The sequence below is a fragment of the Gorilla gorilla genome, chromosome 11 (assembly GCF_029281585.2).
Source record: "Gorilla gorilla gorilla isolate KB3781 chromosome 11, NHGRI_mGorGor1-v2.1_pri, whole genome shotgun sequence".
Classification (NCBI taxonomy): Eukaryota; Metazoa; Chordata; class Mammalia; order Primates; family Hominidae; genus Gorilla; species Gorilla gorilla.
This window is the reverse complement of record NC_073235.2, coordinates 121,828,347-121,849,555: the sequence shown is the minus strand read 5'-3', so window position 1 is coordinate 121,849,555 and position 21,209 is coordinate 121,828,347. Positions and strand designations below refer to the sequence as shown.

Sequence of the window (21,209 nt, the reverse complement as noted above, 5' to 3'; positions counted from 1 at the left end):
AATTTGGATAAGTACTGAATTTTTATGATTCAGTTTCTTCATCTGTAAAATAAATCAACCACAACCTTACTGTCTAGTCGTAAGGATTAAATAAAAGAACATATGTAATATTACTTATGTTTAGCATTATAGTGGACCTGTGAGGGCAAATATTTCAATTCCATAACTGTTCGTTTTAAAAGAGATGCTGGGGCCAGGCACAGTGGCTCACGCCTGTAATCCCAACAATTTGGGAGGCCGAGGCGGGCGGATCACCTGAGGTCAGGAGTTCGAGACCAGCCTGGCCAACATAGCGAAACCCTATCTCTACTAAAAATACAAAAATTAGCCGGGCATGGTGGTGCATGCCTGTAATCTCAGCTGCTCAGGAGGCTGAGGTAAGAGAATTGCTTGAACCCGGGAGGTGGAGGTTGCAGTGAGATGAGATTGCGCCATTGCACTCCAGCCTGGCCACAGCGAGACTCTCTCAAAATAAATAAATAAATAAATAAATATATAAATAAAAATAAATAAATAAATGAAAGAGATCCCGGGGATGATGGCTCATGCCTGTAGTCCCACCAGTTTGGGAGGCCAAGACAGGAGGATTGCTTGAGACCAGGAGTTTGGGACCAGCCTGGGCAACACAGTGAAACCCATAGCTACAAAAAAATAAAAAAATAAAAAAAATAGGTGGGTGTGGTGGCATGTGCCTGTAGTCCTAGCTACTTGGAAGGCTGAAGTGGGAGAATCACTTGAGCCCAGGAGTTCAAGGCTGCAGTAAGCTGTGATTGTGCTACTGTGCTCCAGCCTTCACTGGATCTCCTGATATGATTCATCTTGATCTTTTTTGTTTATTTGTTTGTTTGTTTATGAGATGGGGGTCTTACTATGTTGCCCAGGCTGGTCTTGAACTCCTGGGTCTAAGTGATTCTCCCTCTTTAGCCTCCAGCTTGATTCATCTTGAGATTGAGACCTATCATTCTGCTCCCCTGCTCATGACTTATGAACATTTCTATGGAAAATCTGAAGACTTTGGAGAAAATTATAAATAGCTTTTCCTCGGAAAAAGATTAGCAACTCCTGTTTGTATATCTATTACACTTCCTAACCTCCTTAACTGTTGTAAGCTCTTTGATGGCAGAGGCCTCATAGGGTCAGAGTACATATTAGGAACCCAGTAGATATCTGTTGAATTGACTGATGAACTGTATATCTTCATATATTGCTGTCTATAAATTACGGGGAGTGTCCCTGACATCCTAAAGCCCTTCAAGATTTTTCCTTATAGTGTCTGTGGATTTGCTTTGAACTATTTACACATTATTATTATTATTATTGTTATTTGAGATGGAGTCTCTCTCTGTCACCCAGGCTGGAGTGCAGTGGCATGATCTCAGCTCACTGCAGCCTCTGCTTCTCAGGTTCAAGTGATTCTTGTGCCTCAGTCTCCTGAGTAGCTGGGACTACAGGTGCGTGCCACCATGTCCGGCTAATTTTTTGTGTTTTTAGTAGAGACAGGGTTTCATCATGTTGGCCAGGCTGATCTTGCATTCCTGGCTTCGGGTCATCTGCCCACCTCAGCCTCCCAAAGTGCTGGGACTTTTTTACACATTTTATCTAGTCTCTCATATGCCCATTAACACATATTTTCAAAATTTCTACTGAGCATTAATTTAAGGCTATCTGGTCTAAGAGAAATCATTTTGGTGTTCATCTAACTTTGAAATGAATTATACCTCAATAATTCAAAATGCTGTAACCCAATCCTATGAAATTATTTTAGCAGTTACAATATTTACTGGTAAAAAAACTTTCTTTAAACCGAATAGACATTGGGATCTGATAGATAATTTCAGTTGCCTGGTGTGGCATTATCATATTTAATTAGACATGACATTAATTAAAAGCTGTTCCTTGTCATGTTTCATGTTTTTATATAATATTTACTGTCACTCGAGGAAATTGCTATTGAGGTAGCCATCCAGAGGGAAGCTGGTTATTAATTTAGGAGTTTCTGTTGTTTCAGTGCTGCCGCCAATTGGATGGTGTTGCTGCTTGGGTAGTAATGACAATTATTTCAATTCAACTCATCAAATATTCACTGTCATTTATACAAGTATTTGCCTGTTTTCCTCCTGATCTACCTTAAACAGTACCAAACTTTTTTTTTTTTTTTTTTGAGATAAGTTCTCACTCTGTCACCCAGTCTGGAGTGCAGTGGTGCAATCTCAGCCCACTGCAACGTCCACCTCCTGGGCTCAAGCAGTTCTCCCACCTCAGCCTCCCAAGTAGCTGAAAATATAGGCATGCCTCAGCACACCTGGCTAATTTTTTTTTTTCTGTTTTTTTTGAGATGGAGTCTCACCCTGTTACCCAGGCTGGAGTGCAATGGCGCAGTCTCGGCTCACTGCAACCTCCGCCTCCTGGGTTCAGGCGATTCTTCTGTCTCAGCCTCCCGAGTAGCTGGAATTACAGGCACCCGCCACCATGCCCAGCTAATTTTTGTATTTTTAGTAGAGACGGGGTTTCACCGTGTTGGCCAGGCTGATCTTGAACTCCTGACCTCAGGTGATCCACTTGCCTCGGCCTCCCACAGTGCTGGGATTACAGGTGTGAGCCACTGCGTCCGGCCAATTTTTTGTATTTTTAGTAGAGATGAGGTTTCACCATGTTGCCCAGGCTGGTCTCAAACTCCTAAGCTCAAGCGATCCGCCTGCCTTGGCCTCCCAAAATGCTGGGATTATAGGCGTGAGCCACCATGCCCACCCAGCAGGACCAAATTTAACAAAACAATTCCTAGGAAAGAAGATCGAGTGTAGAGCAGATAAATTTTTCCAAAGCTGAACTTCTGCCACATTCTGAACAGTACTTCCTAGAGGGTTAAGTTTTTGCTAAGGACCTCAATTGGGAGTCAGTGCCAGGTTGGGATGTGCTGTGTGATAGAAGGAAGACTCTAGTATCTATAGCTGGACTTTATTTCTGGCTTTCCCCTCTGTGCCAGAACCCTTCCATTTCTTAGTCCTTGGTTTTGGTACAAAAGCTGCCGCCACTAACTTCCTTTCTTCCCACCTCCCCACATCCAGTCTTTTCTAATCTAGCAGAAATGTGGAAAAAAGTCTTTTCCTCTTAATTTGAGCCAAAGCACAATTAGAACTTTTAGTAGTAACTTTTACCTAGAAAATGAATGGAAAATGAAAACACAAAGGTCTGAAAGAGTCCAGACGTCTAATCTGGATCCAGATGAGTCTGGCTTGCACATATTATGGGACACTCTAGTACCTTTTCCTCATTTCAAGCTTGTTGGGGTATTTTGTCTAAAAGTACTTCTTTTTCAGGTCTAGGACAGGGGTTGGCATACTATGGCCATGGGCCAATTCTGGCTTGCTGCCTGTTTTTGTAAAGCTCTGTTGGAACACAGCCACTTGATTTGTTTACATATTGTCTGTGGCTGCTTTTGTGCTACAACAGGAGAGTCAAGTAGTTGCAACAGGGACTGGATAGGCCACAAAGCCAAAAATGTTAACTCTCTGGCCCTTTATAGAAAAAGTTTGCTGACCTCTGATCTAGGGCATTTCTTCTTTTTAGTGCCTTCTTTAGTTCATCTCCTTAAGGAAAGGGAAAGGAAGTCTGATAACTTCCCTTAGTCACAGATAGATTATTAATTTGAATTATTTTATTTTATTTTGAGACAGGATCTTGTTCTGTCACCCAGGCTGGAGTGTAATGGCATGATCTTGGCTCACCGCAACCTCTGCCTCCCGGATTCAAGCGATTCTTGTGCCTCAGTCTCCCTAGTAGCTGGGATTACAGGCATGTGCCTGGCTAATTTTTGTATTTTTTGTAGAGACTGGGTTTCATCACGTTTCCCAGGCTGGACTTGAACTCTTGGACTCAAGCAATCCTCCAGCGTTGGCCTCCCAAAATGCTGGGATTACAGGCATGAGCCACCATGCCGGCCTAGTTATTTTTTTTGACAGGTTAATGGACACCTTGTGTAGGTGAATTAAATGATTATTCTATATAGCTATACATTATCATATGAGAGTATCACCCTATTTGTATGGCAGTATGGCTGCATTTGCATTCTCTTACCTCTTGTTAAAAATGGGGTGTGTGGGCTGGGCACGGTGGCTCACGCCTGTAATCCCAGCACTTTGGGAGGCTGAGGCAGGCAGATCACCTGAGGTCAGGAGTTCAAGACCAGCCTGACCAACATGGTGAAACCCCATCTCTACTAAAAATACAAAAATTAGCCGGGCATCGTGGTGCATGCCTGTAATCTCAGCTACTCGGGAGGGTGAGGCAGGAGAATCGCTTGAACCTGGGAGGTGGAGGTTGTAGTGAGCTGAGATCGTGCTATTGTACTGTAGCCTGGGCAACATGAGCGAAACTCCTTCTCAAAAAAAAAAAGGGGGGGTTGTGTGTAGAGTGTGTTGGCTTATACCTTCCTAGGCTAGTTCTTGGTAGCTGGCTTGCTTCTATTATAACAATAACCTTAGACTATGCTGCATTTGTGGGAACAGATTGAAACTCCAGGGTCCTTCTGGGCTATCATGAGCCCTGAAATGGCTCTTAGTGTCTGGATCTAATTTGATCTTCAAGAGTCTTTACCTTCTGTTGATTTTTGTCTTCTGTTACACTTTAGCTAGTGTACTCTGTTTTTGCCACACTTATTTTCTTCAGGGCTACTTGGATCTTCGGCTTTTCTTGTTTGTTTGTTTGTTTGTTTTCTTCTTGTCGTTTTGAGATGCAGTCTTGCTCTGTTGCCCAGGCTGGAATGCAGTGGCATGATCTCAGCTCACTGAAGCCTTGACCTCCTTGGCTCAAGTGATCCTCCCACCTCAGCCTCCCGAGTAGTTGGGATTACAGATGCATGCTACTGTGCCTGGCTAATGTTAAAAAAAATTTTTTTTGGTAGAGATGGGGTCTCACTATGTTTCTCAGGCTGCTCTTGAACTCCTGGGCTTAAGTGAGTTCCTACCTCGGCCTCCCAGAGTGCTGGGATTACAGGCATGAGCCATCTCAGCTGGTGGGATCTTGTTTTTGAGAAAGAGTCTCACTCTGTCACCCAGGCTAGAATGCAGTGGTGCAATCTTGGCTCACTGCAACCTCTGCCTCCTGGGTTCAAACAATTCTTGTGCCTCAGCCTCTCGAGTGGCTGGGATTACAAGCGCCTGCCACCAAGCCCAGTTAATTTTTGTATTTTTAGTAGAGATAGGGTTTGGCCATGTTGGCCGTGCTTGTGTCAAACTCCTGACCTCAAGTGACCCACCCGCCCTGGCCTTCCAAAGTGTTGGGATTACAGACGTTAGCCACTGCACCAGCCACCTTCTTAATATATTTAATTATTGTATTTGTGTTTACATTCATGTAAATGGGTTACTTGCCTATGAAACTATAAGTTTCTGTAAGAACATTTATTTTTCAGTATTTTTTCTGGTACCTAATACTGAATTGGAAAGTACTTTATAAGAGTCTTTTGGCTAATTGATATCTCTTCCCTCAAAGGTCTCCCAACATTTGATTCGTCCTCTGATGGGCATGAGTCTGGCATTACAGTGCCAAGTGAGGGAGCTAGCAACATTACTTCATATGAAAGACCTAGAGATCCAAGACTACCAGGAGAGTGGGGCTACGCTGATTCGAGGTGAGAGGACATTCTTGGAGGAGTTGGGTGGGGCGTGTTAAAAATAGTCAAAGGGTCTTAGCAAAGAGGGAGACTCATTTGCATTAGAGAAGTGCCTCCCCCAGGATGGGTGCTGAATACTAACCAGAAACTGGAGTCTTGATATTAGGTGACTCTTTTTTGTTTGTTTGTTTTGGAGACGGAGTCTCGCTCTGTCAGCTAGGCTGGAGTGTAGTGGTATGATCTCAGCTCACTGCAACTTCCGCCTCGTGGGCTCAAGCGATTCTCCTGCCTCAGCCTCCCGAGTAGCTGGGATTGTAGACACACGCCACCACGCCTGGCTAATTTTTTTGTATTTTTAATATAGACGGGGTTTCACCATGTTGGTCAGGCTGGTCTCAAACTCCTGACCTCAAGTGATCTGCCTGCCTTGGCCTCCCAAAGTGCTGGGATTACAGGCGTGAGCCACCGTGCCTGGCCTAGGTGACACTTTTCTCTGCCTTGAGTACCTGGCTGGAGCCCAAGTGGCCAATAGAAGCTGTAACCAAGTCCAGACATGCCCTAGGCAATGGCAGGGAAAGACTTTGGAAAGGAGCCAATAGCTATACAGAATTGTACCAGAGCAACATGGACTTGGGAGTTTAGGAAGCTTCATGGCTCCAACTTCAGAATAAAAATTCAATTTGGCCTTTGTTTTTGTGGCAGGAAAAACTCCTAGAGCAGATGCTGCCACCAAACCTGCCATTTATTGCTAATCACCCTCTCCCACTACTTTTTGCCCACATGCTCTCAGCCCTTCTTCTCCCACTGAACTAGGTGTCTCTGCATGATGCACCTTCCTCCTCTTTCCTAAGTAGCCCTGTTCTGTTCCCTTTCCATCAGGTAAGAAACTCATCCTGTATGACTCATATTTCTTTTTTCTGATCCTTCTTACTACAGATCGATTGAAGACAGAACCATTTGAAGAAAGTTCCTTCTTGGAACAATTTATGATAGAGGTAAGGTATTTGTTATTTTCTTGTGTGTCTTTACCCTACTTCCTCTTTCCAGGTGCCTGAGTGGCCATTTGTGTTTTGGGTGTTAGGTGGCTTGTGTGGTTGGAATGCCCTTTGTCTGAAAAAGTTGCCCATAGAAAGTCTGATAAGGCTTGAGATGTACTTAGGGAGGATGAGGGAAAAAACGGGGAAAGAACGTAAGAGGCGGAAGTGGGCTGATTGATATTTATAAAACATCTCTGTTAAAGTACCAGGGATTTCATTTGGAATTCGCTAACCTTGGAAAGGTTGGTTGACCAGTTATTAAATTTTTGCTTGTTGAGATCTGGTCGTAAGGTCTGGACTGTGGAGGAGAAGGGTAGGCGTCATTACTTGTCTAGGCCCTTTCAGGATCCTGCAGGAGAGGAAGGTAAAAAGCTTAGGGCTACCATTTGGGGGCTGTCTTGTGGGCACAGTAGGTTGTGGAAAATCACAGTGTTTATACAAGGGGACTGGCAAAGGAATGAATGGGGAGTAGATAATTGTGGCCTGTCAGAAGCTCCTGCCTAGGTTTCCCTTCTAAGGATTGAGCTCAGCCAAAAGAAACATCTATTAAATGCCAAATAGGGAAAGTATTAATAATAGTGACCTTTGATAATGCCAGTCAATGTTGATCTTCTCCTTCCCTCCCTCTTCTGTGACTTGTTGGTTGTACAGTTAGTACCTTAGTATTATTGCCCCATTTTCTTTTTTATTTTTTTATTTTTTTTTGAGATGGAGTTTCACTCTTGTTGTCCAGGCTGGAGTGCAATGGTGCGATCTCGGCTCACAGCAACCTCCGCCTCCCGGGTTCAAGCGATTATCCTGCCTCAACCTCCTGAGTAGCTGGGATTACAGGCATGTGCCACCACACCCAGCTAATTTTGTATTTTTAGTAGAGATGGGATTTCTCCATGTTGGTCAGGCTGGTCTGGAACTCCCGACCTCAGGTGACCACCCACCTCGGCCTCCCAAAGTGCTGGGATTACAAGTGTGAGCCACTGCGCCCGGCCTATTGCCCCATTTTCTAATTATATATGTTACCCAAGTTGGTACTTTATCATGTAAGTAAATAATGCTATTATAATCTGGTATTATGTATAGATTATTTGTATTTCTTTATTGTCTTCTAGATTAATTTGTAAGCTCTTTGTGGACAGGGTCTGTGTCCCATACCTCTTTTGAACCCTAAATTAGCACTTTTTAAAGGGCTAGGCATAAAGCAGGTATTCTTTATTTGGAACCTCCTGTTCTGCCTCTGTGCATTGACTGAGCTACAATGCTTGGGGTCTAAACACTAAAAGCAAAAAATGTGAGGTAGGTGCTCAGTCCAGGTACTGAAGCAATTGTAAGTCTGAAGAAGAAGGAAAACTTGTATTGCTAAGCCCTGAAAGAGAAAAGGTTTCAAGTCTTTTTGTTGTTGTTGTTGTTGTTGTTGTTGTTGTTGTTTTTGAAACGAAGCCTCACTTGCTCTGTCACCCAGACTGGAGTGCCATGGCACAATCTTGGCTCACTGCAACATCCCTTTCCCAGGTTCAAGCAATTCTCCTGCCTCAGCCTTCCAAGTAGCTGGGATTACAGGTGCGCACCACCACACCCAGCTAATTTTTGTATTTTTAGTAGAAACGGGGTTTCGCCATGTTGATCAGGCTGGTCTTGAACTCCTGGCCTCAAGTGATCCACCCTCCTTGACCTCCCAAAGTGCTGGGATTATAGATGTGAGCCACCATGCCTAGCCTAGAAAAGGTTTCAAGTTTTTATGGGTAAAGAGAGACCGTTAAACCTAAACTTGTGACTAAGAGAGATTTCTTAGGCCGTTTTTCTCTTAGATAGCTTCCCCTGTCTATAAGTTTAGGTATCAAGGCTGGGGATAACATGCTGGTTCCCTGCCTCATCCCCTTAGTTAAACAATGCAAGGCTTGTTCTTAGCTCAGTAGAGAGGTCTCTTCCTGATCTAGTGCCTGCATACCTCTCCAGCTTGACTTCTTGACATTTTTCTCTGTGTACTTTATGCCTTAGCTATATGGAATGACTTTTAATTTCCCCCAATGCTGTTTCATCTTATCTTTAGATAGACATTCTTCCCATGATCTAGAGTGTCCAATGTTCTGGCCTTATCTAACTTGTAAACTTCTATTAATCTTCTAGATGTCAGCTTCACCTTGTTTGGGAGACCGTTCTGTACTCTGCTTGTAAAGACTATTCTTCTTCCCTGCTACTACAGTACCTTGGATTATACCTCTGTTTTACCACTTATAACATTGTAATATTACTGTTTGTATGCCTGCAAGACTATGGCTTTCTCCTCCACTGATCTGTGGACTCCCTGAGGCAAGGACCATGCTGAATGCATTTCTATATCCCCAGCACTGTGCGTGGTGCCTACAGGTAGTAAGTCTTCAATAAGTTTGGATTAATATTTTGATAAGTCTATGCTAGGGGGATTTTATACAGATTATGACACTGTGGCCTGTGGATACAGTGTTGCTTTTTTTTGGCTGGAGTGCAGTGGGGTGATCTCGGCTCACTGTAATCTCTGCCTCCCGGGTTCAAGAGATTCTTGTGCCTCAGCCTCCTGAGTAGCTGGGATTACAGGTATGCACCACCACACCTGGCTAATTTTTGTAGTTTTAGTAGAGGCAGGGTTTTACCATGTTGGCCAGGCTGGTTTTGAATGCCTGGCCTCATGTGGTCTGCCCACCTTGGCCTCTCAAAGTGCTGAGATTACAGGCGTGAGCCACTGTACCTGGCTCAGTGTTGCTTATTAGACCTATATTTGGGGTCTTCAGTTATTCTCATGGCTCATTTTGCAGCTTTGGATAAATCACTTCTCATTTGTAAAATTAGAGGCTCATCATTTTCATACTATGGGGTTGGGAGGAGCCCTGCGGAATTGAATGAGAAAGCATACAGAATTTAGGTGGCAGCACAGGAAGAGTATCAGTGTTTTGGAACCAGCTACTTCAAGAATACTGGTCCTGTAGGTTCTGGGTGGATCAACCTCATAGACTTGTAGAATTTTATTATATCTGGAAAGGAAGTGAGAGATAGGTAGTTGTAGTTACAGCTTTCTATTTTATAGATGAAGAAGTTGAGCCTCAGAGAGGTTAAGTGACTTGCCTAAGGTCATATAGCTGTAGCTTTATGTTTAGGACTTCTCACATTTCTTGACACATAGTCTAGGATTATCCCTGTTTTGTTTTGCTAGTTTAACTGGTTGTACACACCTGTTAGGGGAGACATAAGGGCTGGGGTAATATGGAATTCTTGTGACCTCTGGGGTCATTGCACTGTCCTCAGAATGTCCTGTATAGCTGCTGGAACTGAAAGGTTTCCTACTGGGGCTGTAGAACTTCTTATGACTACTGCATCTTTTTAGTTACTCTGCTTGCCCGGGGTCCTACAAACAGGACACAGAAGGGTCATGGGGTCACCCAAGACTGAACTGAAAGGATGTGCCATCAAAATAAGCAAGATGGAATAGGAAGATAAACAAACCAGGGAGAGAGCTCAAGATGAAGGCGCAGTGGGGCCAGGGCTGGTGTCAGAGGGCCATGCGGTCATTGCCTGGGGTCAGTTTTTAAAATTCTCATTGGGATTATTACTAGGCAAGAGGCTATAGACAATAAGGCACAGGGGACAGTAGGCCAGGCAGGTGGCTAGGATACTAAGGCTCGGGAAAATAAGAATTGAACAGGGGTTACTTCTCCCTATTTGGTCCTTTTGTTTTTCCACTCTGTCTAAGAGCCTCTGATTTCTCAATTCTGGGGAACCCAAGGAGCCAATTGATAGTGGCCTAACTAGAGGGGGATACTGACAATATTGACTCAAGTCAAGCCTGAGTGGGGTGCCTGTTGGCATGATCTTCATGGAGGCCAAGAACCCTATATAGGGCATTTTGTAGGACTGGGGGTTGAGAGGCATCTTTAGGAATGAAAGAAGAGTCAGGGACTTAGGGACTATTGTTACACGGCAGTAGGAACTGTATGAAAAAGGAAGTTTAGGATGACTGGGCAGAGCCCACTCTCAGTCTAGTCCACTGGAGGGAGTTCCTTCCCCTGGCCCTGTTCATGCCTCGCTCTCTCCATCTGGTTGCCATCAGGCTGTGTGGCTGCTGGCGGGCTCTTTATTTATTTATCCCAGTGTAATGGGGTGAGGAGGGAGCTGGCCTGAGGCTGGCATTCCAAGGCCATGCCACTGAGCCACAGGCAGTTTGCATGGGTGTGTGAGTCACTGGGGCTGCATGCTGCTCAAACCAGACGCGGCCAGGCTCAGGGACAGCAGGCAGCCCAAAATAGAGCCCCGCCCTCTACAGCTGGCAACCCCTGGCTAGGAATCAGCCCTTGACACCAAAACCTGGGCAGTTGCTTGAAGTTGGCTTCCTTTGGTAGGGGTCCCTTAGCAGAGATGGAGATTTTGCAATTCTCTCCTCTTCTCTTCTCTTCCCTGCAGTCGTTCTTACTGCTGCATTCTGAATGCCTTATAAGTCTTAATCTGTTCAGTATAATACCTTAGCTAAGAAATTAGGGGGCTATAGTTAACATTGATTTGACTTAGCATCCTAAGTGCAGCCATGGTTGTTATATTCTGCCTAGTTTTAGTTACTGTCTTCAGCTCCTGTCTGGTTGCAGCCTGATTCTAGAGCAGATACTTTAAACTATGAAGAGAGTCACTGCTGCTCTTATGAAGCTAGAGCTTATATCGCCTGGGGAAGATGGACAATGCTTTAACTTGAAAATTGCCATCTTGTTAAGCTTGTTCACACTTCTAATTGGTTTCTTTGGCTGGCTCACCGTCTTCTGCCTGCCTCTTAAAGGTTAGTGTTTCCCAGGATCAGGTCCCTGATCCTCTGAGACTTCACTTTCCTTCCTCTGGGTCGTCTCATCTAGACCCCAGTGTCAACTATTGTTGGTACATCGCTGAATAACAATTTTATATCTCCACTGTGTTTTAGGCCCATATTTCTTTCTGCATATTTGGCATTTCCACCTGGATGTCCCACATAAAGCACATCCTAAACATGTCCAAAATGAATTATCTATTCCCCCAGACTATTTCTCTTATATTCCTTATCTTGGGGAATTATACCATCATCCATTCAGTTTTCTAAGCTAGAAATTTAGGAGTCACTCACTTTCCTCTTTGTCCTTACTTTCAAAGCCTAATTTATTGACCGTCTTTTGAATCTGCCTATCTTCTCTATTCCACCTCCCGTTGTCTGAAATTAGCTGTTTTCTCTCCCTTTTCCCCCACTGCTCCCCTGCTTTTTTTTTTGAGACCAAGTCTCACTCTGTTGCCCAGGCTAGAGTGCAGTGGCATGATCTCGGCTCACTGTAACCTCTGCCTCCTGGGTTCAAGAGATTCTCATGCCTCAGCCTCCTGAGTAGCTGGGACTACAGGCTTGAGCCACCATGCCCGGCTAATTTTTGTATTTTTTGTAGAGATGGAGTTTCACCATGTTGGCCAGGCTGGTCTTGAACTCCTGACCTCAGGTGATCCACCTGCCTTGGCCTCCCAAAGTGTTGGGATTACAGGTGTGAGCCACTGTTCCTGGCCTTTCTGTCCCTTGTTTGGCTTGACCATGCAACAGCCTCCTAACTTGTCTCCTGGTCAGTTCTTATTCCCCTGCAGTTGAACTTGTAGTTTTGTCAGAGTGATGTCTTTGAAACTGAAACTTGATTATGACACTTTTTGCTCAGAGTCCTTTAGTGGCTCCCGGTTTCCTACAGGATAAAGTTCAAACTCCTTGCACACCACACGTGATCATTTATGATTTGATCCTTTTGACATCTTCAGCCTGCTCCTCTGGCATTCCACTACAGCATCTTTAAATACCACCTTGTGGATGAATCTCACATTTATTCTTCACTGTAGGTCTTACCCTGAAACTCCAGACTGCTTGTTTAACATTTTCATGAAGAAGTTTAAAAAATATCTTAAATTCAACACATCCAAAATTGAACTTCCAGTCGTATGCCCAGATTTACTTTTCCAACAACCCCCTCCCATCTAAGTTGATGGAAGGTTCATTCTTTCACTTTTAGTTGGGTGAAAAAAACCTTGGAGTCATCCTGACTGCTGTGCTCTCACTTCCTACAGCCAAAGTCCATCAAGAAATCCTGTTGGCTCTACCTTAAAACTATGCCCATAATCTCACCTCTGCTGCTACCATACTGGAGCCACCATCATCTCCTACCTGCATTATGGCAAAAGCCTCCTTATTTGTATCCTGCAGCTACTCCTACCCCCTCCTGGCCTATTATCAACAAAGCTATCTTATTAAGTTGCAAGGCACATCATGATATTCTTCTGCTCAAAGCCCTTCACTGGCTTAACACTTCATTTATAGAGTAAAATCCAAAGACTTTACCATGGCCTATAAAACCCTATATGATCTTATAGAACTCTCTTACCTTTCTGACCTCATCTCCTACAACTTTCTCCCTCATTCACTCCACTGCAGCCACACTGGCCTCTTGCTGTTTTTCTAACACTCTAAGCATGCCCTGCCTTTAGGCCTTTACATTGGCTGTTCCCTCTGCCTGGAATGTTCTTTCTTCAGATATTTGTGTGGCCAAATTCCTCACTTCCTTAAAGTCTGTATTAGTTATCCATTGCTGTGTAACAAATTGTCCCAAAATGTAATGGCTTAAAATAACAGGCTGGGTGTGGTGGCTTACGCTTGTAATCGCAGCACTTTGGGAGGCCAAGGCAGATGGATCACGAGGTCAGGAAATCAAGACCATCCTGGCTAACACGGTGAAACCCTGTCTCTAATAAAAATACAAGAAATTAGCTGGGTGTGGTGGCAGGCGCCTGTAGTCCTAGCTACTTGGGAGGCTGAGGCGGGAGAATGGCGTGAACCTGGGAGGTCTCAGAGCTTGCAGTGAGCCGAGATCGTGCCACTGCACTCCAGTCTGGGCGAAAGAGCGACACTCTGTCTCAGAAAACAAAAACAAAAACAAAAAACCCAAAAAAACCAAAAACACATTTATTATCTTGCATGGTTTCTGAGGGTCAGGAATCTGGGAGCAGCTTAGTGGGTGTGATTCTGGCTCAGTGTCTCTCATGAAGTTGCAGTCAATATGTCAGCTGGTAACGCAGTCATTGTAACATCTGGATAATTCATATCCAAGCTTTCTCATGTGGCTGTTGGCAGGAGGTGCCATTTCTTGCTATGTGGCCTGTCCATAGGGCTACTCACGGGACCTGGTTTCCTCCAGAGCCAGTGATCCAAGAGACAAAGACCAAGGCCAGGTGTGGTGGCTCATGCCTGTAATCCCAGCACTTTTGGAGGCTGAGGCGGGCAGATCACCTGAGGTTAGGAGTTCAAGACCAGTCTGGCCAACATGGTGAAACTTCGTCTCTACTAAAAATACAAAAATTAGCTGGACATGGTGGCATGCACCTGTAATCCCAGCTACTCAGGAGGCCGAGGTGGGAGAATTGCTTGAACCCGGGAGGCAGAGGTTGCAGTGAGCTGAGATCACACCACTGCACTCCAGCCTGGGCAACAGAATGAGACTCTGTCTGAAAAAAAAAAGAAAAAGAAAAGAAAATGAGAAACGAAACCAAGACCAAATGGACCTGCAGTCCTTTTATAACCTAATTTCAGAAGTTACATTCTATCACTATCTCACTGTATTCTTTTTATTAGAAATGAGTCACTTAGTCTAGGTCACACTTAAGTGGAAGGTAATTAATTAAACTTCACCTCTTAAGGGGAGCTGTGTCAAAGAATTTGGAGACATATCTACATAGACTACATCCATCTACATGGACTACAACAATGTCTTTTTTCAAATGTTACATTCCCAATAGAGTTTACCCTGACTACTCATTTAAAGTTGTAAGCTCCATTTGTCCTCCCTGCACCTTAGCACTCCCATTTCATCTTACCATCCTCTACTTTTTATTTTTTCCATAGCACCTAGTTTCCAACATATTGCCATAAAATTTACTTATTTTATTATACTTACTGTTTATGGTCTATCTCCTGTCTGTTAGAATGTAAGCTCAACAAGGACAAAGATGTATGTTTTGTGCACTGGTCTAGGCCAAGTGCCTAGAACAGTGCCTCCACACATAGTAGGCACTCTATAAGTATTTGTTGAATAGATGAAGGAATCATATCTTCCCACTCTTTTTTATTTTCCTCCTCTTATGAATAGGCCATCAAATAATCACCTATTGGTAGCCTTAGACATAGGCAGCCTTACATGTAAATAGATGAGTAGCCTATATTCCCATTCTACTACCTGTCTTATTTGTTTGACATTTATGTTTTCTGAAAGGCAGTCCCAACTTCGGGATGAAGTGTATATAAACCTTGAATCTTTTATTATTGAGAAATCCCAGAACCTCTCTTTTTTTAGAGCCAGTTAAGAGACTAACACCTCAAAAGTCAAAAGAATAAGTACCTAACAAAATCCCGGAAAGAAAATTAGTCATAGAGTCACAAGGGCTCCACTTCCACAGTTAGGGCTACCCTTTTACCATGTACCTGTTGTTCAATATGTAGAGCAAGTCATAGGATTCAGGGTGTTTTTTTTTAGTGTCCATGTGGGCATCGTAAAAAAGGATAAGTCTAGATGCATGAGAATATGCTCCCTCTTATTATGTGTGTCAGTTCTCCGACCTAGAAAAACTTGCAGTTAATTCATCCTTTCGGTATTCGGTCAGGTGCACGCGGGCTGAATGAGGTTCTGTGAGCATATAAGGTATGATAATATTGCCATCAAAGAGCTTATAGTGCTTAGTGAATGATAATAAGGGCCATAGTAGTGGAGTGATTAGAAAAAGCTTTCTATAAATGGCAGGACTTGAACTGGGCTTTGATTTAGGCTTTGATTGAAAACTACATGGAAGACATTTTAGGTGGGAAGCACGTGGGCAAAGGATGGAAAATAAGAATAAGAATGGATGAGGATTAGTAGAAAATAAAGTTAGCAAGATAATAACTTGAGGCTAAATTGTGGGGGCCTTAAATGTTGGGCTGGCAGATTAGTGTTTTATTCTGAAGGTAGTTTTCAGTTTTTTTTTTTTTTTTTTTTTACCTGTAACACATTTATTTCTCTATTTAGTTCAGTTGTTAACAACTGTCATTATGTGCTGTGATTCTCAAGTGGGGACACATCTCCTGGGAAGGAGATGGGGCACATTCTCCTTGCACTTATTAATTACTGTTGCAGATAGTGGGAAGCCATTGAAAGTTTTGACTGGAGAATTGACATATGAAGGTGATCTTTAGGAATATTAGGCTCTTGGTCATATGCTTGTATGATTTGAAGAATAGTGATGCCATTGATAGACTAGGAAGATCATGGGTGGGGTCGGTTTAACCGTGGGCATATAAAAGAATTGTTTTCCTTACTGAAAATATGAATGTACCAGTATTTGAGCTCTGGAATGAAAATCTCCAGGGAGGAAGGTATGGCTGTGCATGTTTCTCAACTATATTTTGTTTTTTCTGAATTTCACCTTCTCTTTGGGGTTTTCTCACTGTGAATCCTGTAGTAACCAGGGGTTACCACTTCTTTTTTTTTTTTTTTCTCAAGAAGAGCTAAAAAGACCTCTTTCTTTATTTTCCTTTTGCAAAGACTTATAAGGGCTTATGTTTTCAAAAGGAAATTTATTAAAAATTTTAAAGTAATTTTTAAAAAAAATTGTTAAAATTTTGAGAGAGGAAAAAAAAGGAAATCAATATAGAAAATACCAATGGGGCCAGGTGCAGTGGCTCAGGTCTGTAATCCCAGCACTTTGGGAGGCTGAGGCGGGCAGATCAGTTGAGGTCGGGAGTTTGAGATCAGCCTGGCCAACATGGCGAAACCCCATCTCTACTAAAGATAAGAAAACTAGCTGGGTGCAATGGTGGGTGCCTGTAATCCCAGCTACTCAGGAGGCTGAAGCAGGAGAATCGCTTGAATATCGGAGGCGGAGTTTGCAGTGAGCCGAGATTGTGCCACTGCACTCCAGCCTGGGCAACAGAGCAAGACTCCATCTCAAAGAAACAAACAAATAAAGAAACCAAGTAGGGGCTACGTGTGGTGGCTCACGCCTATAATCCCAACAGTTTGGGAGGCTGAGGTGGGTGGATCACCAGAGGTCAGGAGTTCGAGACCAGACTGGCTAACATGGCGAAACTCCATCTCTACTAAAAATACAAAAATTAGCTGGGCTTGGTGGCACAGGCTTGTGATCCCAGCTACTTGGGAGACTGAGGCAGGAGAATCACTTGAACTCTGGAGGCTGAGGTTGCAGTCAGCCAAGATTGCATCACTGCACTCCAGCCTGAGCGACAAAGCGAGACCTTGTCTCTAAAAAAAAAAAAAAAGAAACCAAGTGGGAATACATTATGAGAAAGACACTGTCTCAGAAAAAGAAAGAAAGAATACAAAGGGGGTAAAAATTATCCATTTTGGGTTTCTGATTCTAAGAATCCCAATAGCAAAGGAGTTTCCCATATCTCAAATTCTCTTATCCTAAAAAATCTCAAAACCAGATATTACAAAATCAGATATCTACAGGGGCCAGTCATATTACATAAACATGTATATCAGGCTGGATAGAAGACAACAGAGAGTTGTAGGGGCCTGTGGAAAACGAAATCATGCATGTCCCTGTATCTAGACCTGGATAGGCTAGCACAGTTTAACAGACTGCGCTCCAGGGGGTTGTATATCTTACTTTACTCAAAGGAAGTTACCAACTCTGCCAAAGTGAAAACTATTTTTTCCTCTGTTTTGCTCCATCAAATCCACCATTAGTCTCTCATTTGGTTTATTTATTTATTTATTTGTTTTCTAAAAGAGACAGGATCTCACTACGTAGCCGAGGGCTGGTCTTGAACTCCTGGGCTCAAGCAATTTGCCTGCCACAGCCTCCCAAAGTGCTGGGATTACAGGCATGAGCCACACTTACTTGCTTTAAATCTCCAGTCTAAGAAATCCATTTGGTTCAGATTTGATTTATGAGGCAGTGATAATTGATGTTTGATGTCTTACTTCTTTACTTTTGAGACGGAATCTCACTCTGTCCTGTAGGCTGGAGTGCAGTGGGGTGATCTCGGCTCACTGCAACCTCTGCCTCCTGGGTTCAAGCAATTCTCCTGCCTCAGCCTCCCGAATTACTAAGATTACAGGCACCTGCCACCACGCCCGGCTAATTTTTTTGTATTTTTAGTAGAGACAAGGTTTCACTGTGTTGGCCAGGCTGGTCTCAAACTCCTGACCTTGAGTGATCCGCCCACCTCGGCCTCCCAAAGTGCTGGGATTACAGGCGTGAGCCACTGTGCCCGGCCTTGATGTCTTACTTCTGACAAATACCTAGCCCTTTTGGGCCTAACCTATAAGCGTCATGTACCTCCAGAGCTTTTTGTGAAGATTTACACAGTTGAGTCTCCCTCCTCTTTCCCCTAGTAGAAGAAGGGTTTCATAAAAATCCATTTGTTACAGTATGGTAATTTAACAATGCCTTAGCCTATTTTTTTTACAAAATCAGTGGCTTATTTATAATTAGAGTTAATTTAAAAACATAAGATGAAGATTTTTTTCACATACATGTTGATTTTTTTTTTTTTTTTTTTTTTTTAAATTGAGACGGAGTTTCACTCTTGTTGCCCGGCTGGAGTGCAATGGCACGATCTCGGCTCACTGCAACCTCCGCCTTCCGGTTTCAAGCAATTCTCCTGCCTCAGCATCCCGAGTAGCTGGGATTACAGGAGCCCACCACACCACACCCGGCTAATTTTTGTATTTTTAGTAAAGACGGGGTTTCACCATGTTGGCCAGGCAGGTCTCGAACTCCTGACCTTGTGATCCACCTACCTCAGCTGCCCAAAGTGCTGGGATTACCGGCGTGAGCCACCGCGCCTGGCCACATGTTGAATTTAAATTGATTATGGGAAGTACAAGTGAGAATGCCTAGGAAACAGTTGAAAAACTAGGGTTGAAGCTCAGGTCGAAAAAAAGGGTCTACAGAAAATAGATTTGAGAATCTTCTACAAAGAAATGATATTTGATGCCATGAGAATGGATGGATCTTTAGCTGGGAAGAGTATGGAAAAAAGAGCAAAGGCCCGAAGATTGAGATATGGGGAATAGTCATAACTGGAAGGAGTAATAGCCAGTGATGGAAATGTGAGACAGGAAGATAATCAGAATAGCATAGTAGATTAGCCAAGAAAGGGTAACTAGCAAATATAAAGTTCATACTCTGTGTGTGCTAGACACAGGTGCTTTATCTAAGTTATAATTTAATCCTTACAACAAACCTATGAGCTAGGTGATATCTTCATTTGAAAGATAAAGAAGTAGAGGCTCAGTGGTGAACTAATTTGCCTAAGGCCATTCCGTTGATTTACCCATATTTGTCTTGACTCAAATCCTGTGCTATTTCCGTCACCAAGGGTGGGCACAGTCATGTGCAGGAGAGAGGCCAAAGAGAAGGGGTAACTGACAGAGGAAAGACCATTAGGCAATTCATGGTCTTGGGCAATATCAGAAGAAAGCAGGCTGTTAAAGAACGATCAATGGATAAGGCAATGGAGACAATGAGTGTAGAACTCTTCACCAGAGAAGTTTCACAATGAGAAGGAAATAAATGAGATAGCTGGAGAGCTAGAAGTAGTTTAAACGAAATAAGATGGAAAGATGCATATGTGTTTGAAGGCAAAGGAGAAACCAGCGGAAAAGGAAAAACTTATGCCGATGAAGGGAAAGGAATGGTGTGGAAGCAGGGACCTGTGGAGTTGAGCCAAGGGGAAGGATTAGTTCTTTCTGTGGGATTTGTGGATGTCATGAAGGGATGGGTGATATTTTGAAGATAGATTAGTAGATTTCTGCATACTTCCAGCTTCTTTCCCCCAGGAGATGCAGCCTTTTCATCCAATAATTTTTAAAGTCTTTTCCAAGGGCATTTAATTTCCCTGACTTAAAAAGAGAGTCAGATGGTTACAATGACCTTTCTGTTATGACAGAAATAGTGAAAGGGACAGTAGTAAAAGCACAAGCTATATTATTTTCCTCTTCTGAACTCTCAATGTTTTCTCTTTCCTGTGTCACTTATCACTTTTGCCTTGTATTCTAAGAATTGCTATACTTCTCTCCCTGTTAGCTTAGAGTTCTTAAGAGCAGAACTGTCTTGCTCATTTTGTTTCTTCTTCTAACTCTATCTCAGGGCCTTGTAGATAGGAGGTACCTGGTTGTAGCCTTTTTAAAGGTCGTGGCATGAGAGGACTCTCTCACATTGGGACATGTTGTCTCTGGTTATAGAAATTAGGAGAAAAGAAAGTATCAAACGACTGACCTCTAAGTTTTACCTGGTCTGTTGGCTTCATAATTTTAACCATATACCCAAAACGTTCTCTTATATCCTTCACTTACGGGTGATATTTCTTTTGCATAGTGGGCCACATTGAAAAGTGAGAGATCTATAAAGGCTGAGTCCTGTAGGTTGGCAGCTTAGCTGTCCAGTATTTAGGAAATGAGACTGCAGGATTCACGGACATCCTTGTTATCTTCCATAAGGAAATTATGAAGGGAGAAATTGCCAGAAGGTCCCAGAAGAATTTTTTTCATTCAGTGTGGGAGATCTTTGGTCTATTTGTTTTTCTATTTAGAAGTTTAAACTGTTTATGGACAGTACTTATTAAGCCCGTTGAAGATATGAAACTTGATGGAATTATACTGAAAAGTTAAAACATGTTTTCTGCCCTTAAAAAATGGACTTTTGATAGAGATTAAACTGCTGGAATTTACATATCTACAAAGAATATTCTAAATACATAATATATTTATATATATGGTACCTGAGAGGAGGAAGAAATGGATTCATTTGGATGGGATCTGGAGTTCATAGCAGGCCAGTTTGGGAAAAGTATTTTTGGAAGAAGTTACTCTTGAGGTAAGAGTTCAGAGGAATATTGTATGGAGAGTGGCTGCTGAAGGAAAAGACACAGCTAGATCTTTCACTGAGTTACACAATCTAAGGGGCTTTCCTGAAGTGTGATGGTTTGAGGGAATCCTTTAAAAGCTCTTTGGCTTTTGTTAATCTTATGCTTGAAGCCTGAGCAATTCTGATGCTATGGATTGCTCTCTTAGAATCTTTTACTCCGGAGAACCCCTTCTGATTTGATATGGGTAAAGCTAACAATGAAGAGAAATTTTGAGATGGGATAATACTGCTTGGTTTAAAGAAGGAATAGTTGATGGCAACTGCATTCTGTTTTCTGCAGCCCCCAGCAGCTAGGGGAAGAGCATAGCGAAATTGCTGAGTTTAGTGAGTACATAGGAAATGCAAGTCTTAAGCAGAGTATCCCCCCTAAATTTGGGGTAACCTCTCATACTGAGATATAAAGAAGAATCAATATAAAATGGATAAGATTAGCTATCTACTGAGTAATCTATCCAACAGTTTATAAATACGTTGCTCATGAAACTAGATTACAAATCTCAAGGGCCTGGGCCAGTATCTCAATGAAGGAAATTATAGCCTCTTAAATATTTTGTCCAGATTAGAGCCACGGAATTTTGAAGTGACTTTATCAGTCTAACGCTATATCAAGCCACTCTCTTTTACTTATGTGGAAA

At 42.9% G+C, this 21,209-nt stretch overlaps 1 protein-coding gene across 3 annotated transcripts in view; it reads left to right on the top strand.

The window, feature by feature from the left end:
- NHEJ1 (non-homologous end joining factor 1) overlaps positions 1–21,209 on the top strand; it is an 85,192-nt gene that overhangs the window by 7,491 nt on the left and 56,492 nt on the right. For all 3 annotated transcript variants that reach the window (XR_010129709.1, XM_004033244.5, XM_019022178.4), the window contains exons 4-5: positions 5,491–5,629; positions 6,548–6,606. Coding sequence is in view for 2 of the 3 variants with exons in the window: in XM_004033244.5 (XP_004033292.1) it covers positions 5,491–5,629; positions 6,548–6,606 (198 nt within the window). In the remaining variant the exon portion in view is untranslated. The remainder of the gene's footprint in view (positions 1–5,490; positions 5,630–6,547; positions 6,607–21,209) is intronic.